Genomic DNA, 19,766 nt, shown 5'->3' with positions numbered 1-19,766 from the left:
AGGTCTCTGTGATAAACTGGGATAAATTTCATAATCTAGATCTGGTAAACGAAAAGGTTTTTCATCCAAAGATTTTTAAACTAGCATCCATCATTCAAGACTGCAATCCCCTTAAATGCCAAAGATATCAAAAACTCTTCAATCAACAGTCTGAAATACACCAATTTCTGAAAGACATATGGTAAGAAAAAGATGAGGTATTCTGCTCTGAAGTATTCATCTCATGAGGAGATGACTATCAGAATAGCCAAGAAGCTACAAAATTAATTTTAAGAAGAACAACTTGAATCTGTTTGGTGACTTTGCTACATACGGATCTGTTGTGCTGAGCTGTCACTGTTCCTGTAAGATCTGTTGTGATGCTGTAATGCATCTGCACCAGACAGAGTAGTAGCAGAAAATGGTTTGGCAGCACAGAGGTCAACAAAGCTACAATGGATTGACCAAAGACTTAGTGCTTTGGAGGTTCAGCTCAGGAGGCCCACCACTTCATAAGAGAAGTATAATTTTCAAACAGTGATGTTCTTTTTGCATTTTGTTGCTATTTAATTGGGTTTAATGTAAGTAAATTGAACTCATCAACAGTAAGAATACTCAAGTTTTAATTTGAATATACCAGCATTAGGAAAGGGGGAGGTCCTGCCATCTCACCGCATCTGATTATATGCAGTACCTGAGAAAATTAAGTTGTAGACTTTAACCAATGAAACTGTTCTGACTTAAATCTGCAGGGAACCTAGCCATGGTCATTCCTGCATCTATGCCTGTCCTCATCGTCAAAGAAGCTTTCCAGAACTGCAGTCACTTTGACTTTTATAATAAGCCAGGATAATCCAATCCCAGCAATAATGTGTTAAATGACATGATGTACGTATGTAGGGTAAAAGACAAAATTGTTTCCAGTCTCAGGTTTTGGTTGTTCAAACTGAACAGTCAATACTTTTACAGAAAGATATTGATAAAACAGATGCCTCTCTTCATGACATTTAGTATTAACACTAAAGGTTTCTAATGTTGCTGGTTAAACAAAACTCCCAGGAAATCTGATCAATACATTTTCAGAACTTGGGCTGTCATTCTGCATCAGGGAAACAACTGAGCCTTTGACTGAAGCTGAAGTATTAGAAGCTGGATTTACTATTGCTACTAGAAGAAATACAAAGCCACTGGAGGCTACTTTAGGGCAGTACAGATTCTAAAGTGAGAGATTCCAGTATCGTGATGCTAGAACACTGTAAAAGAAACATGTATCTCCTTTATTCCTGTTGGCCCAGGATTTTTAAAAGATACTCTCTGACTTTTTACAATGAACATACATCTGACAACTCACAACAAAAAAAACTTGCAGACTTCACTAAATAAAACAGGATCTAGTAAACTCCATCATAGTACAATTCCATTGTTCAAAACCCCAAATTTCCACATAAAGACAGAACTTATCTTGTAGGACTATGCAAGGTACATGAACAGATTGCCTTTAGATTACTAGATACAGTGAAATGTTCTGAAAATTAATGTCATCTGTCATGAAATTTCATGAAATTTCAGTTTTTGCCATTAGAAAAGCAAAGACTTAGATCATAATATTTGGATGTACCAGTCAGAGGGACTCGCTGCATTTCAAATTACCCTGTTCTAGGACCCTCTTTTAATTTCCTCAGCCTCAGTTAGGAGTCTCTTTAACAGTGAAATAGTAGCTCAGGGTAGAAACCTCAGTAGCATCTTGTGACCAAGTAAACCACAAATTATCTCACAAAAACTTTAGATTTTTGGTTTTTAACATTCTCCAGCTTTAATTTCTGAAGTTTGAAGAATTCCTCTTGCATCTACCCAATTTGCAAACCTTGCTCTTTCAGCATTTTGTCTTACTCCCTGCCTTTGTGTGTCTGTGTCTGTTTGGTACACACATCTGCTGAAACCTTGGTGCCATCACACCAGGTAGTATGAACGCTGCCATTAACAACTTACGCTGCACAGCTCTGCATTTGCAGCTGCCTTGTTCAGTGTTCTGCTTCACTGACACTCCCTTTTTCAAAATTTAGACCTGCCTTAGTGTTTTTTTTCCATCAGCCTCCTCCCCTACTTTCCCCCATAGGACAAGTAGGCACTGTACCTCAGAAATTACATTCTGCAAAAATGCTAATAAGGCCAACTGCATTTTCACTGTCAGAAGATCCTGAGCAGTTCAGGGAAGTTGAATTAGTTCTGTTTGTCCTGATTTAGTCATCTGGACAAACATTAGTATTTATGATAGGAACAGCCTTCACAGTTGTCACCATAATGACATCATACTAATAGAGATAAATCTATTTTGCTGATTCAAAATTAACTGAACTATAAAGTGATTAATATACAAAATGATGGATCAGCCTTCTATTTATGCAGGTAGGCTTAGTAACCTAGGCAATACTGGGAAAATTATTGCCTTTAATTATTTTCATTCATTGGCCTAATGAAAGAATGCTGGTCTTGCAAAGGCTCAGTTACTGCAATTTGCAATCACAGTATTAGCATTTTGCATTCCTTGGGCTCTTCTTGTTTACTGTTTCTCTATCACAAAACATGAGACAGTGCAGCAGTCGCTTCTTAGAATACATTACAAAGTGAAAGTTTGTTTTTCCTCAGTGTGATATTTCTGGCTTTCCTTTTTTTACCTCAAAATGCAGAGAGAAAGAAAGAGAAGCAGAGTGAGGGAGACAGCTGGTCTCCCGCTGCATACTTTTTATTTCCATTAAAAATTCAGTCGCTGTAAAGCGGTTTCTTGAACTGACACAAAAAGAGACATCACCACAATTCACACACAAGCTCAGAGGGAAAGCACTAGGTTTTCTTTGACTCCCTTAATGTCCAAAAAAACTGAGAAGAGTTTTGTTTCCTTTGGACATGGGGAATTACCAGCCCCACACATGGATGGTACACCCAGGATCATTCAGCTAACTGCATATATACACATATACATAGCAGTGAAATTCTCATTTGAGGCCATTAATGCTTTCAAAAGCAGCACTGGATTAGTTACCTACTTTCAGGCTTGTTCATTCTCTCTTTTACAGAGTCCATAGGGTCTAGATAACTATTACAAAGCCCTATTACAAAATGAGAAGACAAAGTAAATCCACTGGATATCTTGGTGAGAAATCCATTTTAAAAATATGAAATACTAAAACCTGGGGATTCAAACTGCACTGGTTTTATTTATCTCTAAAATAGTATAACATTGCTGAATGACAGTAAATGAGATACAGCCTTGAATGCCACTTCAGGAGTCACAAATTTAAGTATTTTTAAAACCAGGATCTCAAGCTATACAACTACTCTGGACGTGTGAGGATAGAAGCAATTGTACAGAGATAATGTTATTTGTAAGAATTCTGGCAAATCACAGAAAAACTGATTATTATATGCCTCTGTAATTATATCTGGACCAATTCTGACCTGTGCATTCCAGGAACACACATCTCTATATTCTATATTGACTCTTGAGATACTTTTCAAGGAAGTATCCTATCACAATTACATTTTTAACTGAAAAGAGTTGTCCTTTATGGTGTTTACTGTATCAACTATATGCTTTAGTTTACTTAAGATGTGGACAAGAGTTGTACTTTTTTCAAAGTTGTGTCAGGTTTCAAATCACATTTGAAGCAGCATGCAAAATGAACAAAAAACCAACAGCTGAACACCTTCTACAGAATATCTTCTGTGGCAATTTACTCAGACAGGACTCTGAGCCTGGACCACTGAGCTCCCACAGCAAAAGTACTCTGGAATGCTCTTTAAGCAGGACTGTTTTCTAACTAAACTCTGAAAAAAAAGTGCGTACATGTCTATGAAAACACACATTCTTCATATATATCCAATTATATATAGCAACAAAAACAATATTTGGTGGGAAAATGCATTTAGTTTTACCAACAACTACTCAATCAGGCAAAGAAGTAAACTGACAATCTTGGCAGTCTCCTGCATTATTTCCAAGCCAGGTTTTAGTTATTTCCTGAAAGATATGTTGACTGCTGAAGCCAAAATCTCCTTCAGAGCTTTAGAAGTCTGAGAGTTTCTGCTGGGGTTTTGTGGTTTTCTGTCCTAACTGAAAATGGTATTTCTTAGAAAAAGGGATGGCACTCTTGACCAGTGAAAATGCATTACAAAGCAGTTTAGAAGCAATGTCCTTTCTGTTTTGAATTCATACTATAAAATCAAGAAGCCCCTGGGTTAAGATATATGCTAATGGAAGTTAGTCACTTAACTTCTGCACTCTCCTTCTGGATATTAGGTGCTGGCAGAGAATGGTAACTCAGCATGGTCAGGAAATACATAGAATGGCTGAGGTCAATTATAACTGAGTCAATACGGAATCAGGCTGAGTAATTAACTGTTACTGAATGAGGCAGTGAAGAAGAATGACTATTCTTCTAAACCGAAGGAAAGCAGGGAAGGATTAATCTCTTTTCAGCTGATGCAGTCACCAACAACCCCTCAGCATCTGAACACTGACAAGAAACTGGCTCCTGGACAAAGCAGAGTGCTCAAGTTGAATCCACACAGGATGAAACATTGATGGGAAAGGGTTTGGAGAATAAAGAGATACTGCTCCCACTTCCCACTGGCATACTATCTTTTTTTGTCAAATCAATGGAAAGACTACATGATATCACTTTCCAAAAATATCACCTTTCATCTCCCATTTACTATGAAACTTGGCCTGTCTCTTCCAGACAAGACCTAGTGCAGAAATCTGCAAATATCTTCCTCCAGATTCAATCACTCTAATCCTTCTTTTCTGCACCAAGATTTCAGACTATTCACAGGCTTGATTGAAGACATCTGACCCAAGTTCAAGACCCCATTTGGCTCCTGGTCTTCTTACTAACTTCTAAAAAATTGTTGGGTTAAGTACCAGTGATGATAAAGTTCAAATCAACCATGCTGCCAGCTGCATTTCTTTGGAACTGAAAAGAGCACAAAGCTCTGGATGAACCAAAGGGATCCTGGGGCCAAAGCACTAGCAGTGGAATAATGGACTGTTTCTGAAAAATGCTGTAAAACTTTGACAGTTTTGAGAGTTTTTCCTCTGCAAGAATTTCACTTTCACTCACATGCCCTCTTTTGACCAGTTCAAAATCTGAACACAGCAATTTTCCTACCTTACGTATGACTTCTCCTTAGAAAGAGAGCACCTTCCCACAAGAGGTTCCATTTTTTTCCCTGCAGTGCCTAAAAAGCAGCATAGGTATATGCTGTTCCCTTGCAGAGGTCTGCTGGAAAACCTCATTCTTACTATTTGCCCCACAGCTGAAGCACAGCACAGAGCTTTTGAAAAAGACAAGTTGAAGTAAGCACTCCCTGTCCCAGAGAACTAAAGACTTCAGACTATATAAGCAAAATCTTTCTGTACAAGTGCCAGCAAGGTGAGAGGAGAGGCAAACAACTTCTTTCTTCCTGACACTTCCCACACATCGACTGGTTGTGTTTCTATTTGCGTTCATCTTTACTTTGCTGACTCAAACACTGATGCTTCAAAAATGTAAAACAGCACTGGGTAGAAAAGTGCTAAGTGGACCCATTAACTGAACAGCACAACAAGTCTTCAGCTCTCCCTCCATCTCCTGTTTGTCACTGCCATCAACATCCTTGCGAAGACGTGGTAGGATGTGCAGAGCTTAACAAACTCCAGATTCCAGTCAACTAAAATAGCAATATTGTGACCTGAGTGTCACAGGGAAAGATTTCCAAGGTACACTGTTGAGCGTTATCTGTACGGCCTAGAACGCTGTGCATCCAAAGGGATGTAGAAATCCATTTAGCTTTTTGCAGTAACAAACATCAAATACCCTGTCTACAGTGATGAGCAAAACATTAAAACAGTTGTATTACTCCTCTCAGGCAGAGTCATTAGGGGGAAAATTTCCTTGCAAGACTCATCTGAAACAGTGTTGACATAAAACACTGCAGGAGCTGCTGAGAAAACATGAGCCATGATGCCATCAGCCCATAAACATCCCCCATGTTACAGCCCTCATGACTAGAACAAACAGCACCACCTCGTTAGCTCTCTCAGTGCATTGGCTCCACGGGCTGGATGAAGAGCATCAAGGGAAAGATTAGGCAAGGCACAGATGAAGCGAGTGGGAAGCAAAAAAGCACATTGAAGCATCACCTTATTGCTCTGTTCCTTCAATTACCCACTCAATAACTGTAGCAGTACAGGCTAGGGTTTCTGGCAGGAAAGATCTTGTCTGGAATAAACTCACAGAGAGATGCCACAGCTCCTGAAACTGTAGATGAGCTCTGGAGGCTCCAAAGAAAACATCCTTGTTGTTTACCTTCACCAAAACTCAAGGCAAACCCTATAAAGTCCTCATCTGAGTGCTGAAATCTGCAGTGTAGCTGCTCACTGCTAGTGAGAAAAGGAAAGCACAACTGAAAAAAGGTATAGTGCACCAAGCTATCTAACTGTTCTCCTTCCTTCCTTTTGGAAGCTCTATTCTCAGCAGAATGATGCATGAAAACTTACCCTGAGACAAAAACACAAGGGAAAGACAATGCTAATAAAACTATGCATTGACAGCAGAAAAAAGAAGGGGGAAAAAGAGAAATCCATAATTTAGGAAATAGCTGCATAATGCAGCTTGAAAACAACATAATAAAAAGAGATGGGAGAAAGAAAGGCAAAACAGCACTTAAAATTCACATTACTTTTTCACACAAAATCTGTCACTATTATGTGCCATCATGAAAATCAAGTCCCCAAGCAAAGAGCAAAAACAAAGTGTTACTGAATTCCAGTATGTATAAATATATAAAACAAGAACACAAAGTCTCCCCAAAAACATTTAAACATTTTAAGTATACATAAAACCCCCACATATTTTGTCTATAAAAGGCTGCAATCGGATAGTAAACATTCACAGGCCCCTTAGCACAAGCAAGCAGAAATCATTAATTTTAACAGCAAGTTTGCCACAAAGGTTTGAAATGTTTCTAAAAACAGTCCAAAATATTAAAGACAGTTAAGCTGTGGTAGGTTTTCTTTATCTGTTTGTTTTCTTTAACAAACGGATTTATCTTGAAAGACAACTGAACTCTCCTTCCCCTGCATCTTCCTCTTTTTGCATTTTAATGCTGCTGCTCAATTATGCAGCATGCAATGTGAAAATCCTTATACATGATTTAACCATTGTCTGCAGTCCTTGTGGCTTGAATAAACTGCCTACTTAATTAATGACACTTCTTCAATGCTATAAAAAGCCTCTAGCCATTTTCCCCAGTAATCTGAGTAATTCATCCATCAATGAAAAATAAGGCTTTCAGTTCTTCATCAAAGACTGTATCTTATGGTGCAATTCTGAGCGGTCCTAGTCATTGTAAACACGTACGTGGGGTCATTTGATAGTCTCTACATCTAGAACTGATGGGAGAAAAGATATATCTTTGTATGTTAAGACACAAAAATATAGTTATTCCCCAGCGTTTTAAAGGCTCGGTTATGTGAACCAGTAATAATCCTTAATAGGGACAAGAAGTATGCTAATAAAGACCAAAATAATTGCTTAACACTTTCAAATTTTACAGGCTGTAACCTTTTTCATTTTGTCCTTCCTTCTCTTCATTCATAATAATTAAGGTAAACAGCTACCTTCCCCGTACTGCCCCAGCTGCCTGTTTGTAGCTCCCTTTCATCGTTCTGTCAACTCATTAGAAGGCTATCTTCAAGATTTTTTTCCACACAGCTAGATGTCTGAGAATAATTAACCTTGATCAGTGTGACTACCACAATAGCAAGGACTGCCCGAATAAGGCGTGTGCTACAGCACCTGAATAAAATCAAAGCAGTAGGGTGAATGGAAGCATAAACTTCTCATTTCAAAAGTAGGTGAGAAGATGACAGCAGGGCCCAAACAGATACAATATTTTCAAACACTTAAAAGTCCTTAGTTGTAAGCTGTGTTCTAGAAGCTAGGTAAGGGTGCTACCCCTATTCCCATCTTAGGAGCTGTTCAAAACAACATTTCCCTGAAAAGGGGGTAGCAAATACAAGTTCACAGATGAAAATGGGGGGATCCAAAAGCAGACTCTACTAAAGTGGACTTAGGTAAATTCCTGCCAGGGACTAAAGTCACACCAAAACCAAGAAGCCTGAGAGACAAGCTCATGAAACACCCAGTGCCACCGGTAACCATTTGACAGCACTTCTTGTTAATAAGCTCCTACCTCCCATGAGAACTGTGGCTACCACGTGGCAGCTGCCTGGCACAGCACAGTGCTGATCCTATTTAGGGACATGTAGGGCATCACTACCTGTACTAGCACACAGATCACACCCAGCTACACTGCTGGACCTAGAAATAACACTCATCCCCTTCTTCATGCAAGGCTCCGTTCTGAGTCCTGGGCTCCACCCTGAAGCACTGCAGGCAAGGGGAAGGAGCTGAAGCTTGCCCCTGCCTCCTGCTTGTCACTGAAAAAAGATGCTGAAGCGTCTGTTGTTGCCATGGGAATAGGGATGGCGAGCGCTGGGAGCAGGAGTACCAGCACAGAAACTGCCTTCCTGCACAGCTACTGCAAGCTACAAGAGGTTTTTTTTTTTACAAAACAATGTACAGAGCTCCCACACCCTGCATTTTGAGACAAAGCAGTTCATCTGCTACTGGTCTGTCTCACTGTTTGTCATTGTAAGACTCTTCAGTGCACAGGATATCTGTTCCTACTGAAGTGCTGCTTTTCTGTTTCACCAAGAGCATAATTTTGTCTGATTAGACACAGAAGAGGCTGAATCTTGAGGCCTGTATTTGCACATTCTTAGTACTAATGCATGTTGCACTGCAACAGGGCCACATTCAACAGTGTACCCAGCAGGATGCAAATCAAATTGGCTAACTGCTTGTATATCTGTTTTCAAAGAAAACAGGAGGAAAAGCTGGTAAAGTTCACATATACCTGTAGTCTGTCATGTCCTACCACAGAGAATACTGGCCAGTCCCGGAATTTCCACGAAGAAAAACTTACAGCTGGAAAAGGGGAGGGGGGAGAAATAGAAATAGGCACTTCCAACAGTTGCTGGAAAAGTCTAATAATTTATCCTAGCAGAGATGCAAAGGAAGAAATATGGATTACTAGCACCTCTTGGGATAACCATGAATTAAAATATATTAATTTTCATCAGAGCTTTCCTCTATTGGAGAGTGATTTCCTTCTGGTTCCCTTCTCACACACACAATCAGCAACAGAAACAACCCCAGGGAAGTCCAAGCAGTTACACCACGTTGCTATAAGCAAAATGATAATTAGACCCCTCTACAGTTCTCACTCAGTTCTCTGACACTGTGATTTTCTCCATCATGAAGAGAGATTGTTTCTTTAATGGGTAAAATCTGTGCAAAGGAGAGGGACGATGTGTCCCAAGGGCAGTAGAAGTTGATAGATTAAAAAATGTCACTAGGAGCTGAGCAAACACAAAGAAAGCAAGACAAAGCACTGGAAAAATGTTTCATATAATTTGTGTGCTTAGGAAACATCCTCAATTCTTTACTGACATTGCTTCTATAATTATAAATAAACCCTTTGCCTAGACAAAAGTCAAGTTTTTCTCACTTAGAAGTCATTCAATCTTCTTGGTATGGGTGGTGGTTTTAATCTAGGCCTTCCTTGGTTACCAGTTTGTAACCAAGGAAGAGGCCGTGTTCCCAGTATTCCATACGATTTTTACGTAAATTGGGGTATAAATAAGAAGGGAAGAGAGGCCTCTACTCTCTTCTCTTCCAGCAGGATACGGGAACAGTAGGTCCTTGCGTTAGTCTTGCTTATCTAAGGCTGAGGCCTGCAGCGACCGCTGGCCTGCCACGTGGAGGATAGCAAAGTGCTGGCCGTGTGTACCAATCCTGCTTTTTTTCTAAGAGACGTGGTGAGATTAGTTTTACTAGTTATTTTACTAATTCTCGGGTTTGATTGCGTATATCTGCTTGGTGTCCCTTGTTTGTTCCCTTTTATTCCCCTTTCCCCTTTCAAACACCCCTATCCCTTCGGAGGGTGTTTGAATTCCTTTTTGCTGTGTACATAACATCTTACTGTAATATACATCAAATACATATTTTTTTATATAACTAGCTGAATTTTCGGGTTCTTCAATTTACATAGTTTTTTTTCCTTTACTCTGGGAGAAGAAGGGAGAAGAAAGGGGGAGCTGCTACTGAGTCTTTGGGCATTTGGCAAGGAGCCAAGTCCAAACCATCACAGTATGTACACTCCCTCTTCCCAAAACAAGTGTGGTGTGACACCACAGAAGTGTCTCAACACAGGGCAGAGCATTTTCTGATATTTCAAATTTACTTTTCATTTCAAATGTACTAGATATGAACCACAGCAGAATTCTGCCGACGACCCTAACGAGAAGTTCATCTGAGACACGTGATGGAGAGAAAAAACACTGCAGTCACCCATATGACTCACAGTAAGTTTGTCCCCAAAAGGCAAGGAGAAATCCTGAAAAAAACAGAGTCACAAGAATGATACCACTCTCTTCCTAAAAGAAAACGCAGAACAGTTTCATCTAGTACTAATAAAATCAGCCAATAACTTAATCAGGGCAGAGTACGTACCAAATAAGTTAAAAGATATAATTATATGCTCAATTTCAGCAGGACTGTACTCCATCCTGCTCACCTCTATAGCTCTCATTCTATCTCTGTGCTTTCAAAATACTTGAGAAAGCGTTAACTACGGAGTTTCATCTACAGGTGACATTAGCCACTACCTCACAGGTGCTTTTCTTCAAGCCTGTGTCAACAGCAAGGACACAAACCCAGAGGCCACACACACTCTGTCAAACAAGACGATGGTTGGCAATACTGCAGTATCCAACCATTTCTTGCCTCCAACAGAAAGATGGAGGTAGGAAATTATCCTCCTCTTGCAGAGCTGCCACAGAGCTGTAGTGAGGAGTGACAGAGGTGACAGTCTACTGGTGCTGAATAGACAGATAGGAGAAAAAATGGAGGAGATAGGAGAAAACAGGAGGATGCATGCAGAAAGGAGTGAAGAAGGAAGTTAAGAGAACTGAAAGATGAGGTGAACAAACATACTGATAATGTACAATTTTTTAACAGGACAACAGAAAATTGCTACTGAACAATACAATCCCCTTGGAAATTTAACTTTCAAAGATAATTGTGTTGAACTCATGGGACTATGGAATGTTTTCCAGGAATACATTCATTAGCAACCTTCAGGGTGCCAGAGCGGTGACAAAAAGAACAGTAGGAAAATACAAATTTAAATGTTGACATTTATCTTTCACTCACTCCACTGATGAGTAGACTACATTAAGCAAGAGAGAAGATGCTGAAGCTATTCTAGACCAGAGTGATATTTTGTTCTCATTTGCACAGATTCAAATCAGGAGAGAAATTAAGTAAAGAAATAAGCTAGTAGGGGTATTAATTTCCATACACACTTATTGTGTGTAATATATGCAATGTCCTTCCCCCTAGTTTGCTATTTTTAGTTTGAACTGAGCATAGTCTCTTGCCTAGTACCTCTGTGATTCATATCTCCTTGTGCCTCCAGAGACAAATACATCTAAATATATTTTAGAAGAGTGCTTCTTTCCACCAGCTCCAGAGAACAGTACAAAGAAAAATCATCACTTAACATGAAATCCCCTGCAAACCACATAGCTAGGAGAGCTGTGCAGAGCAACATCAAACTTGTGGCTGGCTTGGGTCTCTATTTCAGTGTGTTTGTCAGCAGCAGAGTCTATAAGTCAAGCAAGTGATTTTCACATAGTTGGAATTAGCCATTATGTTCAAAAGCATTTATCTGGATGCTAAACAAGTGTTTGTTTCCTGGAACAACCACTTATGGAGCATCCAGATTAGAAAGTACAAACATATTGGCTAAATTGAATTAAAGGCAGTCAGCCACTCCAAATTAAACACTCAAATGAAGATATTTCCAAATACAGTAGCAATAACTGAGCATCACACAAATGGGGCAGCTTCACATCGAAAACACAGGACTGAGAGCTATTAGATCTTAGTCTCCTACTTTTGCTGCTTGTCCCTTCCTCTTGATCTCAAGTAAATTATTCATTGTCAAGATTTACATTTCCCCAGATTCAAAAAGAGGCAGTTAGACTCACTGACTTTAAAAAGCAGTATTGCAATAATTAATTCATTATTCTTTCCAAAGCCCTCTAAAATTATTAGATGCTGCTGCAAAAATGAATATTATTAGTGCTATCATATTCCACTAGAAATTCCCAAAATAACTCTATCTTGGATGAATTTATAGTATTCTAAATTCAGTGGTACCTTGAGTCTTGAACCAGCATCTTATCATAAAGGTGTGAAATGAAGGAAGGAAAACAATCCAGTTGTGATCATAACAGAGTTTCTCTTTGCACTATTCTATGCCCATCATTTCTTTCAGCACTGTATTATACAGACACACACAGAGCCATAATGACAGCAAGCATGTGGAAGGGAAGACCAATCCAGTAAGCTCAGTAGTGAATGGCAAGGGGCCATTGTAAATTCTGCAGATGAAACCAGTGGCCTAGCTCAAGCCACGCTATAAATCATACAATTCTTTAGAAAGATAGTAAAGAATATTTTTTTTTAAACCTGCTTTTTCAACGCTCAGCAAAAGATTTTAACTCAATGATTGGAAAAATGGCCTTCTTTTAAATTATGTTGTTTGCATAATGTTGAGACATCTCTTCGACACTCAATTAATTGGGTCCATTTGCTTATATGAAGGCAAAACAGAACTATATCTGCAGCTGGAACTGCTTTTGCTGCAAGTGCAGACTGGACAGATCTACACAGAAATGACCAGTCAGATGTTTAATAGTCCAGGTTGTACCTCTGCTCAAACGCATTTTCAAGATACCTGTATCAACAAATTAAAGGTACAGTTACAGATTCCTGTCTCCAAAAACTAACTGAGTAAGTCTGTGTGTGAATCAGAGTGACAAGTGATGATCGTTGACTTGGTACATTATCATATTTGCCTAATGAGAACAACAGGATGAATTAAATTTTCATTATCAGTGGAAGCAGCAGTTTTGAGCGAAACTGATCTTAACAAGTGACCATTTTACTTAACAACTTTTTAAAAGGTGCAGTCTATAACATATCAATGCAACCCAACTGACACCTCTAAATGTCATTACCTGTTGGTCATCTGGAGTCCATATTCCACACGTGATCTGACTCTCCAAGTTTATTTCTGAAGACCAGTGTCTTTGTCCACTGACTGAACCGACCAGCACAAATCCATCTCTATAGGAGATAAGTGCTTGAGTCCCATCATGGCTCCATGTAAAGTCGCTTACCTTAACATATCAAAGACAAGAAAATAGATATATGGGCCATGTAGGAATATTCTGTTGTTTTAATAAAAGGTAACACTGCACAGAACTAGACAGGGCAACTATTAACCCAGCTGTAGCTATGATGTCATGTCTATTAGAGAAAGCAATTGTGCTTTTGTGACAATTCTTGCATGTTCTCTTCAACAAAGAAATGTTTCGTTTTCTCCTGTGCTTTTTGGAAGGTATAAATCACCACTGATTGTCCTCTTCATTTTGCCTCTCGGGATGCAAAGAACTGCATCAAAGAACTTCACCCTTGACTGCAGAGAAAACATGCATACCAACCTGTGCCCCACGGTCATTCACAAGCTCCACAGACCATCTGCCTTCGTATTGTATCCAAACAAATATTCCTCCATCTGCATCGCAGGTTGCTAATTTCTGGAATGGTTCGTTCCATCTCACCAGCACAACCTTAGAAGATTGCAAACAAAAACAGCATTACCCAAACTGCATGTTGTGCTAACAGCTATTTAACAAGAACCAGTTAAACAATACCACCAAATAAACATCATCACATTTAAATCCTAAAGATGTAGAAAATAGCAATTTTCAGCAACAGCACTAGGCGCCTCTCAAGAACAGCTGGAATCGTTTTGTCATGGTTGTCAGGAAATGCACAATCTCTCACCGTCAGACCTTTTTGGAAGGCACGGCACGCTTCCAATAAAATCATACTGTACACTGGAACGCAGCACTCCATTACAGAAGCAGCAAACAGGAGGCTCTGCACAGACCATCCAACACTCCTTCAAATTATTCACCCTCACTGTAATCTCAGAGACTGTCAGACCCTACGTCAAATCATCGCCTCTTGGTGACTTCAAATGAAGTTGCATGCACCGGTATCAGAGCGAATTTAAATACTCCTATTGAATACATATATTAAAAAAAAAAAACAACCCTGAGAGTCCCACATTATTAAAAAATAGAAATTTCATAGGAAAGTTGCTTTGGTGCTGCATGAAGAAGGAATACAAAGCAGCTTTAGGCTCTTCTCTCTGCATTAGAGCTATCTCAGCTTTTCTGGAGAATCTAATCAAGTCTAAACCTACCAAATTGCTCTCTCATTTTTAATTAATATCAATTTAACAAATACAGTATCTCTTGAGACCTCAGTATAAACCAGAAAAAAGCATGTCATCCCAGTGCCTGAAGCAAAATTAGCAGTAAAACCATTTACCTTCTGTTAGTGACTTTTTCTTAAAAACTTTTTTCCCAAAATTAGTTACATTTCAAAAATATGTGGATATATATGGGATGCTTACATTCATACACAAGTAAATTCCCCCCAAGCTATTTTACTGAGACACAGTGTATGCAAATAAAGTAAACATATATTAAATACTCAATCAGTAGTGTTAACTACTTAATAAGCATCCAGATCTAATGACACTTTTTCATAAAACTATACAGATAATTAATCACCTAAAAGAGACAGGTAAGATTTTCCTGAAATATATTTTGCTGTTTACAGAGAAGGACTGATCTTCCTAAAGTTCCCAGTCCCAAGATGAGCTCTAGTAGAGAGACTCTTTATGCTTCACAACAAAACTAGCAGCCGCTTTCAGAATTAGGATATAATACACACATATACATAAAATCTAAACTTGGCAGCTCAAGGATTATCTTACACTTTTTAGTGAGTGCTACACTTATTCAGAGGGTCAGAACTTCAGAACGTGCCTATCAGTGGAACTCACCAGCCTGAAGCATCAACCCCTGAATGGTTAAATAATCACAAGAAAAGTATTTTTTTTGTTCATATGCAAAGATTATGGGGAGAAGCAAGTATGACAAATCACCTCTCTGTTGTTATGCAGCTTAGAAGAATCCCATTTGAGATTTTGCAGAAAAACACTTGCCTCTACTTGACTATAACCTTGCAGCTGCACTCTAAGCCACCAGTACCATTTCCAGTCGGGCAGATTACACCATGCCCCTAGACAGACTGTATCACACAGAGCTTTTAAAAATATTATTTTATTGGAAGGGCAATAAATAAAATACTCCATCATAGCAATGCAAGCAGATGTACTTTGCTGGAGGTTTTGCTCTGTCCCTTCCATCTAAATAAGAATAGCACAGATTTATTGAAATTTTGTTTTCTTTTTGGTGTAAATCCTTTGCAAAAAGCCATAATTTCATCCACCCTGAGGCAAAATGCAACAGTGGCATAACTGTACTTGCCAGAAATGCCTAACAGTATTCATTTATATGAAAGAAGTGAAGAAAAACCCAAGGATAACACTGAAAAATTTTCTTTAAAGGCCGGGAGCTGCCAAGGCTAATGATGACTATTAATGAGTGGAAGGCACTTACCACTGCTAAAAACCAGACCTTTAAATGCTTAGGCACTGCTCACATTGGATATTTCATAGATCATACAGAATGAATTGCAAGACAAAATATAGGAACAAAAAGAAAACTAATTTTTCAAGTACCATGGGTTTTTTAGCTAAGACCATTGAAATTTTTAGCTAACACCTTAAAATCACCACACAAAACAGAGATGAGCATACAATTTTACAGATTAGACATACCAGTTGATGTAGTAATAGGAATTATGGGTAAAGTGACAACAGTTACTTTGTTACAGTTTATTGCTTTTCTATTTTAAATAGGAATTCTGTTAAAACTTGAAAATTGTTATTCAAGTTCTGTACAACCTATCTTTTGTTTAGACTTGATAAAGCATTCAAGGGTACATTTGAAAGTAAATATTAGCTATAGCCTCCCTCTATTACAATTAGATACAAATTAGTAACTTCCAAAATAAACTTACTGTTTTATAATCAGAAATGTGAGACAATGATTTTATATGGTTTCTGATAACAGTCTCATAAGGAAGCAAATTTGTAATTTGAAAATTCAACTCCTTTAAACACAGAGCAAATGTTATAATTTTATGAGGTCAATTTAAAGATGCTGCCATACTTTATATTTAACATCTGAGTACAGGTGCGGAGTCCACAACTGCTTTGAGTATTTCCAGTTTCATTTTAGACACTTGGCATACTGAAGAAGAGATAAAGAAAGGAAGGATTGCCTTTTGACTTTTATGTTGGCTAAAATGTAAAGCATATGAAAACATGTCCCATTGATAGCACACTTAAATAAAGCATAAGCTGGAATTACCCCTCTGCAAAGAGGAATTTTACTGCTAACCCATAAATGCAAAGATATCATTACTTCCACTAACAGCTTCAACTCACAGAGGACCCATTTTTACTTCTGTCTTTATGGTCTCTGCTTCCTACTTAACATCTTCACACAGGTACTGAAGAACTGAACTGTTGTATCTTGTATTCAAAGGAGTTAAGAATGCTGGTGCACAAAAGTAGGTTGTCTGTGGACAATTTGCGGTCCACACAGCCTTCTTACACTGTCTAATTATTTTTATTTTTGTTTGTTGCCTGGCTGTGGATTTTTTAAAATTCTATAAGAATTGAAAATTGTGTTCATTCTACTCTTGGAAAAAATGTATCACAGATGTTAATCAGTTTCTAAACTGCTTTCTCATACAGGATATGATCTCCCATGAATAAAATTTCAAGGAACTCCTGGCCTAATACATTAAGTACAATATGAAGGCCAACATAACGCCCTCAAAAAGGATGCTGTCCATTAAGTTCAATGAGCTTTTGAGTCAGTCTTATGTTTTCTTTGAGCTCCTTTGTATACAAGAAATCGTGGTGAACAATTTGTTTCAGAAGTGCAGCATTCAGGATCTTCAATATATCTCTGTTTTAATTGCCAGTGATTTTCAGAAATTAAATTTAATTAATCCTAAACGTGCTAGAAACTCTACCCAAGACCTAATGGCATACTTTAATGTTGCTAACACTATTACTATCTATTAAGATTTTAGACCAGAAATTTTGAGTAACTGCAATTTTTGGAGTAGTAAATATGTGATTTATAGTAAACATGACCTCTTCCCAACCCGAAGTCAGGTTTGATAATCTAAACTTATTACATGCTATTGAAACTTTCATTAATTTCTTTCACATTTTCTAACACAACACAAACCTGCCAAAATCCAATGCATTCTGAGAGCTTTTGTTATTCTTAATTTCATTGTAGTTTTTGAAGGAGATGATAGAAAATATGATACCAATCAATCTTCGAAGAGCAGAAGCCCTTAATCTACAACGCCACATAACAGTCATTACTGAAATCTTACTTCTGTACATATAGTACATAATTGCTATAAAATCAAGGGACAAACACCTACAAAAAAATAAAATGGGTAAGTAACTAGGGCAATTAGTTCCTAGAGTTCCTTACCAAATTTAGATAGATTTTATTACAGACACACTGAAGTGAGTCACAGTGACTCATTTATTCAAATCTCTGATCCTCCATCCATTTTACTGGGGAGCAGGCATATGCTCTAAAGATAAAGGTCTTCTCCATCATTCATTTTCACACACACTGTGGAGATGTGCTTGCAGATGGACTATCACAGCAACTGAGTAGAGAATACCTGATGCCAATATTTGATTACAGCACAATTTGCTACACCTAGAGGGCCACACTCCTTTATGTGGCAGCAGCATTTCTGAAATGACTAGTAAAGTAGACATTTTTATAGGATGCACACGATGTGATGCATTATAACTCCACTGAGCATATGGAATTGCTGACCTTTCCCCCCAAAGAAATCATACTACATTTCTAGTGCTATTGAAAGTCCTGAAATAATTCTGTGTTCCAAGCAGCAACAGCGAAAGGCCTAACTGTTCCTAGGACACAATAATAAAGGAGCTTAGTCTATTGCCTACACTGTCAGAGTAAAGAACTCAGTCCATCTGAAGGTACCTTTCAATCCTGCGCTTGTAGGCAAGCGCTTAGGCTTTTAAAGGAACACATAAGGGTTGAGAGAAAGCATTGGCAAAAGGAACCGGACAATCTACCTAAAATCACTGAGTATCACCTATTTGCTTTATCAAGCAGTTGTATTATGCAATTCCCCAGTAAGTAGATTGACCTTCACTCATGGTTACAGGTATAGAAAAATGTGTGCATATACTACATGCAACATACTGGTAAATGCTATGGTTTATTAACAGCCACAGAGTTGAAGGAATGTTTATATATATCTATCAAAGAAAAAGGATGAATATACAGTGGGGAACAAAAATGAAACATAGAAGTACAAGAACCAGAGAAAACAATAACCACTTTTACATGCTACTACAGTTCAGTGCCTCTCTCTTCATAATACAGAGAGATACAGATATACGTATATACATGTATAATGGGTATACACATTACATACATATAACATGGCCATGTGCATGAATACACATCCCTACTAAATCCTTGAAGGAACCTGTGCCAACTTTGCACATTTGTTAGTTAAATAACTGAAGTTAGTTAACTGAAGTGGATTTTTATAACTAGAATATAATTTGAAAGTTACAACAGGTGCCCAGAAGAAGCAGTAGGGTTGTAGCTAATGAGTTGTTGCTTCTCATTATACTTCATCTATAACCAATATTTGGTTCTAAATGGTTCTGCATATGTTTAGTTCAATGATATGTTTAACTGTCTCAAGTATTAGTATAAAGGTTATTTAAGTTCTCTCTCTCCTAATTTCTCATTCTGCAAACAGACTGTTTGCAATTGTTCTTACTTTCACCTTCACTTACGACCTTCATTTCTTGCCATGACAACGTCAAGATAATTCTCTCCATTCAAACTAATTCAATCACGCAAAGAGTATCACACAAATATTTTTCCTCCTAATAACCCTAGACAAAAAAAAAGCAGATGTGGTAGACAGCTAGTTGGCATCACCCATGTTTTCTATCCTCCCTGTCTTATATTGCATTCTCTAATGATACACTCCCTATCTCTCCCACACCTGCAGAGCTTTGACTTTTTGTTTCCAGCGACATTACACCTGGGTGGAAGTGCTTCATTTGCATATGGAGCTGTCACTTTCCAAGGTATGATACCCATCATGGAGTTATTACTACTACTATTAATAACAAACATTGTGCTGCAGCTAAAGAATGGCAAATTTATAATAGTGTTTACAGTTCTTGAGAAAAACTGCCAATTCACAATAGGGGCTGCAGGTCACACAGTGGGTAAATGAATGGCAAATGAGTTCTGGGACACAGAAGACACCATCCCAAATTCTTTGTGTTTCTTTAGCCTAAATAATAAAAACATGAGTTTTCCTCTAGAAGAACTGGAGTAGTCTCCAGATATCTCAGGGACGGATGCCATTTAATACCCCTTACCCCTGCCACATGAGAAGCTGTGGTCTGTGGTGATGTGCACTGAGGGCACAGCAGCTGCTCACAGCCCCTGGGGGTTTGGCTGCTGCCATCCACAGAGCTGCACACTGCCATTGTGTAGGATCCCAGGATCCTAC

The 19,766-nt window shown here is 38.4% G+C and overlaps 1 protein-coding gene across 4 annotated transcripts in view; it reads right to left on the bottom strand.

The window, feature by feature from the left end:
- The window catches only part of TULP4 (TUB like protein 4), a 153,656-nt gene that overhangs the window by 42,535 nt on the left and 91,355 nt on the right, over positions 1–19,766 (bottom strand). For all 4 annotated transcript variants that reach the window (XM_050316197.1, XM_050316195.1, XM_050316196.1 and 1 more), the window contains exons 3-4: positions 13,661–13,789; positions 13,175–13,336 (exon numbers count right to left, since the gene is read on the bottom strand). In XM_050316197.1, the coding sequence (XP_050172154.1) occupies positions 13,175–13,336; positions 13,661–13,789 (291 nt within the window). The remainder of the gene's footprint in view (positions 1–13,174; positions 13,337–13,660; positions 13,790–19,766) is intronic.

The sequence above is a fragment of the Myiozetetes cayanensis genome, unplaced genomic scaffold (assembly GCF_022539395.1).
Source record: "Myiozetetes cayanensis isolate MyiCay16 unplaced genomic scaffold, myiCay2020 scf2-11, whole genome shotgun sequence".
NCBI classification, from domain to species: Eukaryota; Metazoa; Chordata; class Aves; order Passeriformes; family Tyrannidae; genus Myiozetetes; species Myiozetetes cayanensis.
This window is presented reverse-complemented; position numbering and strand designations above follow the sequence as displayed.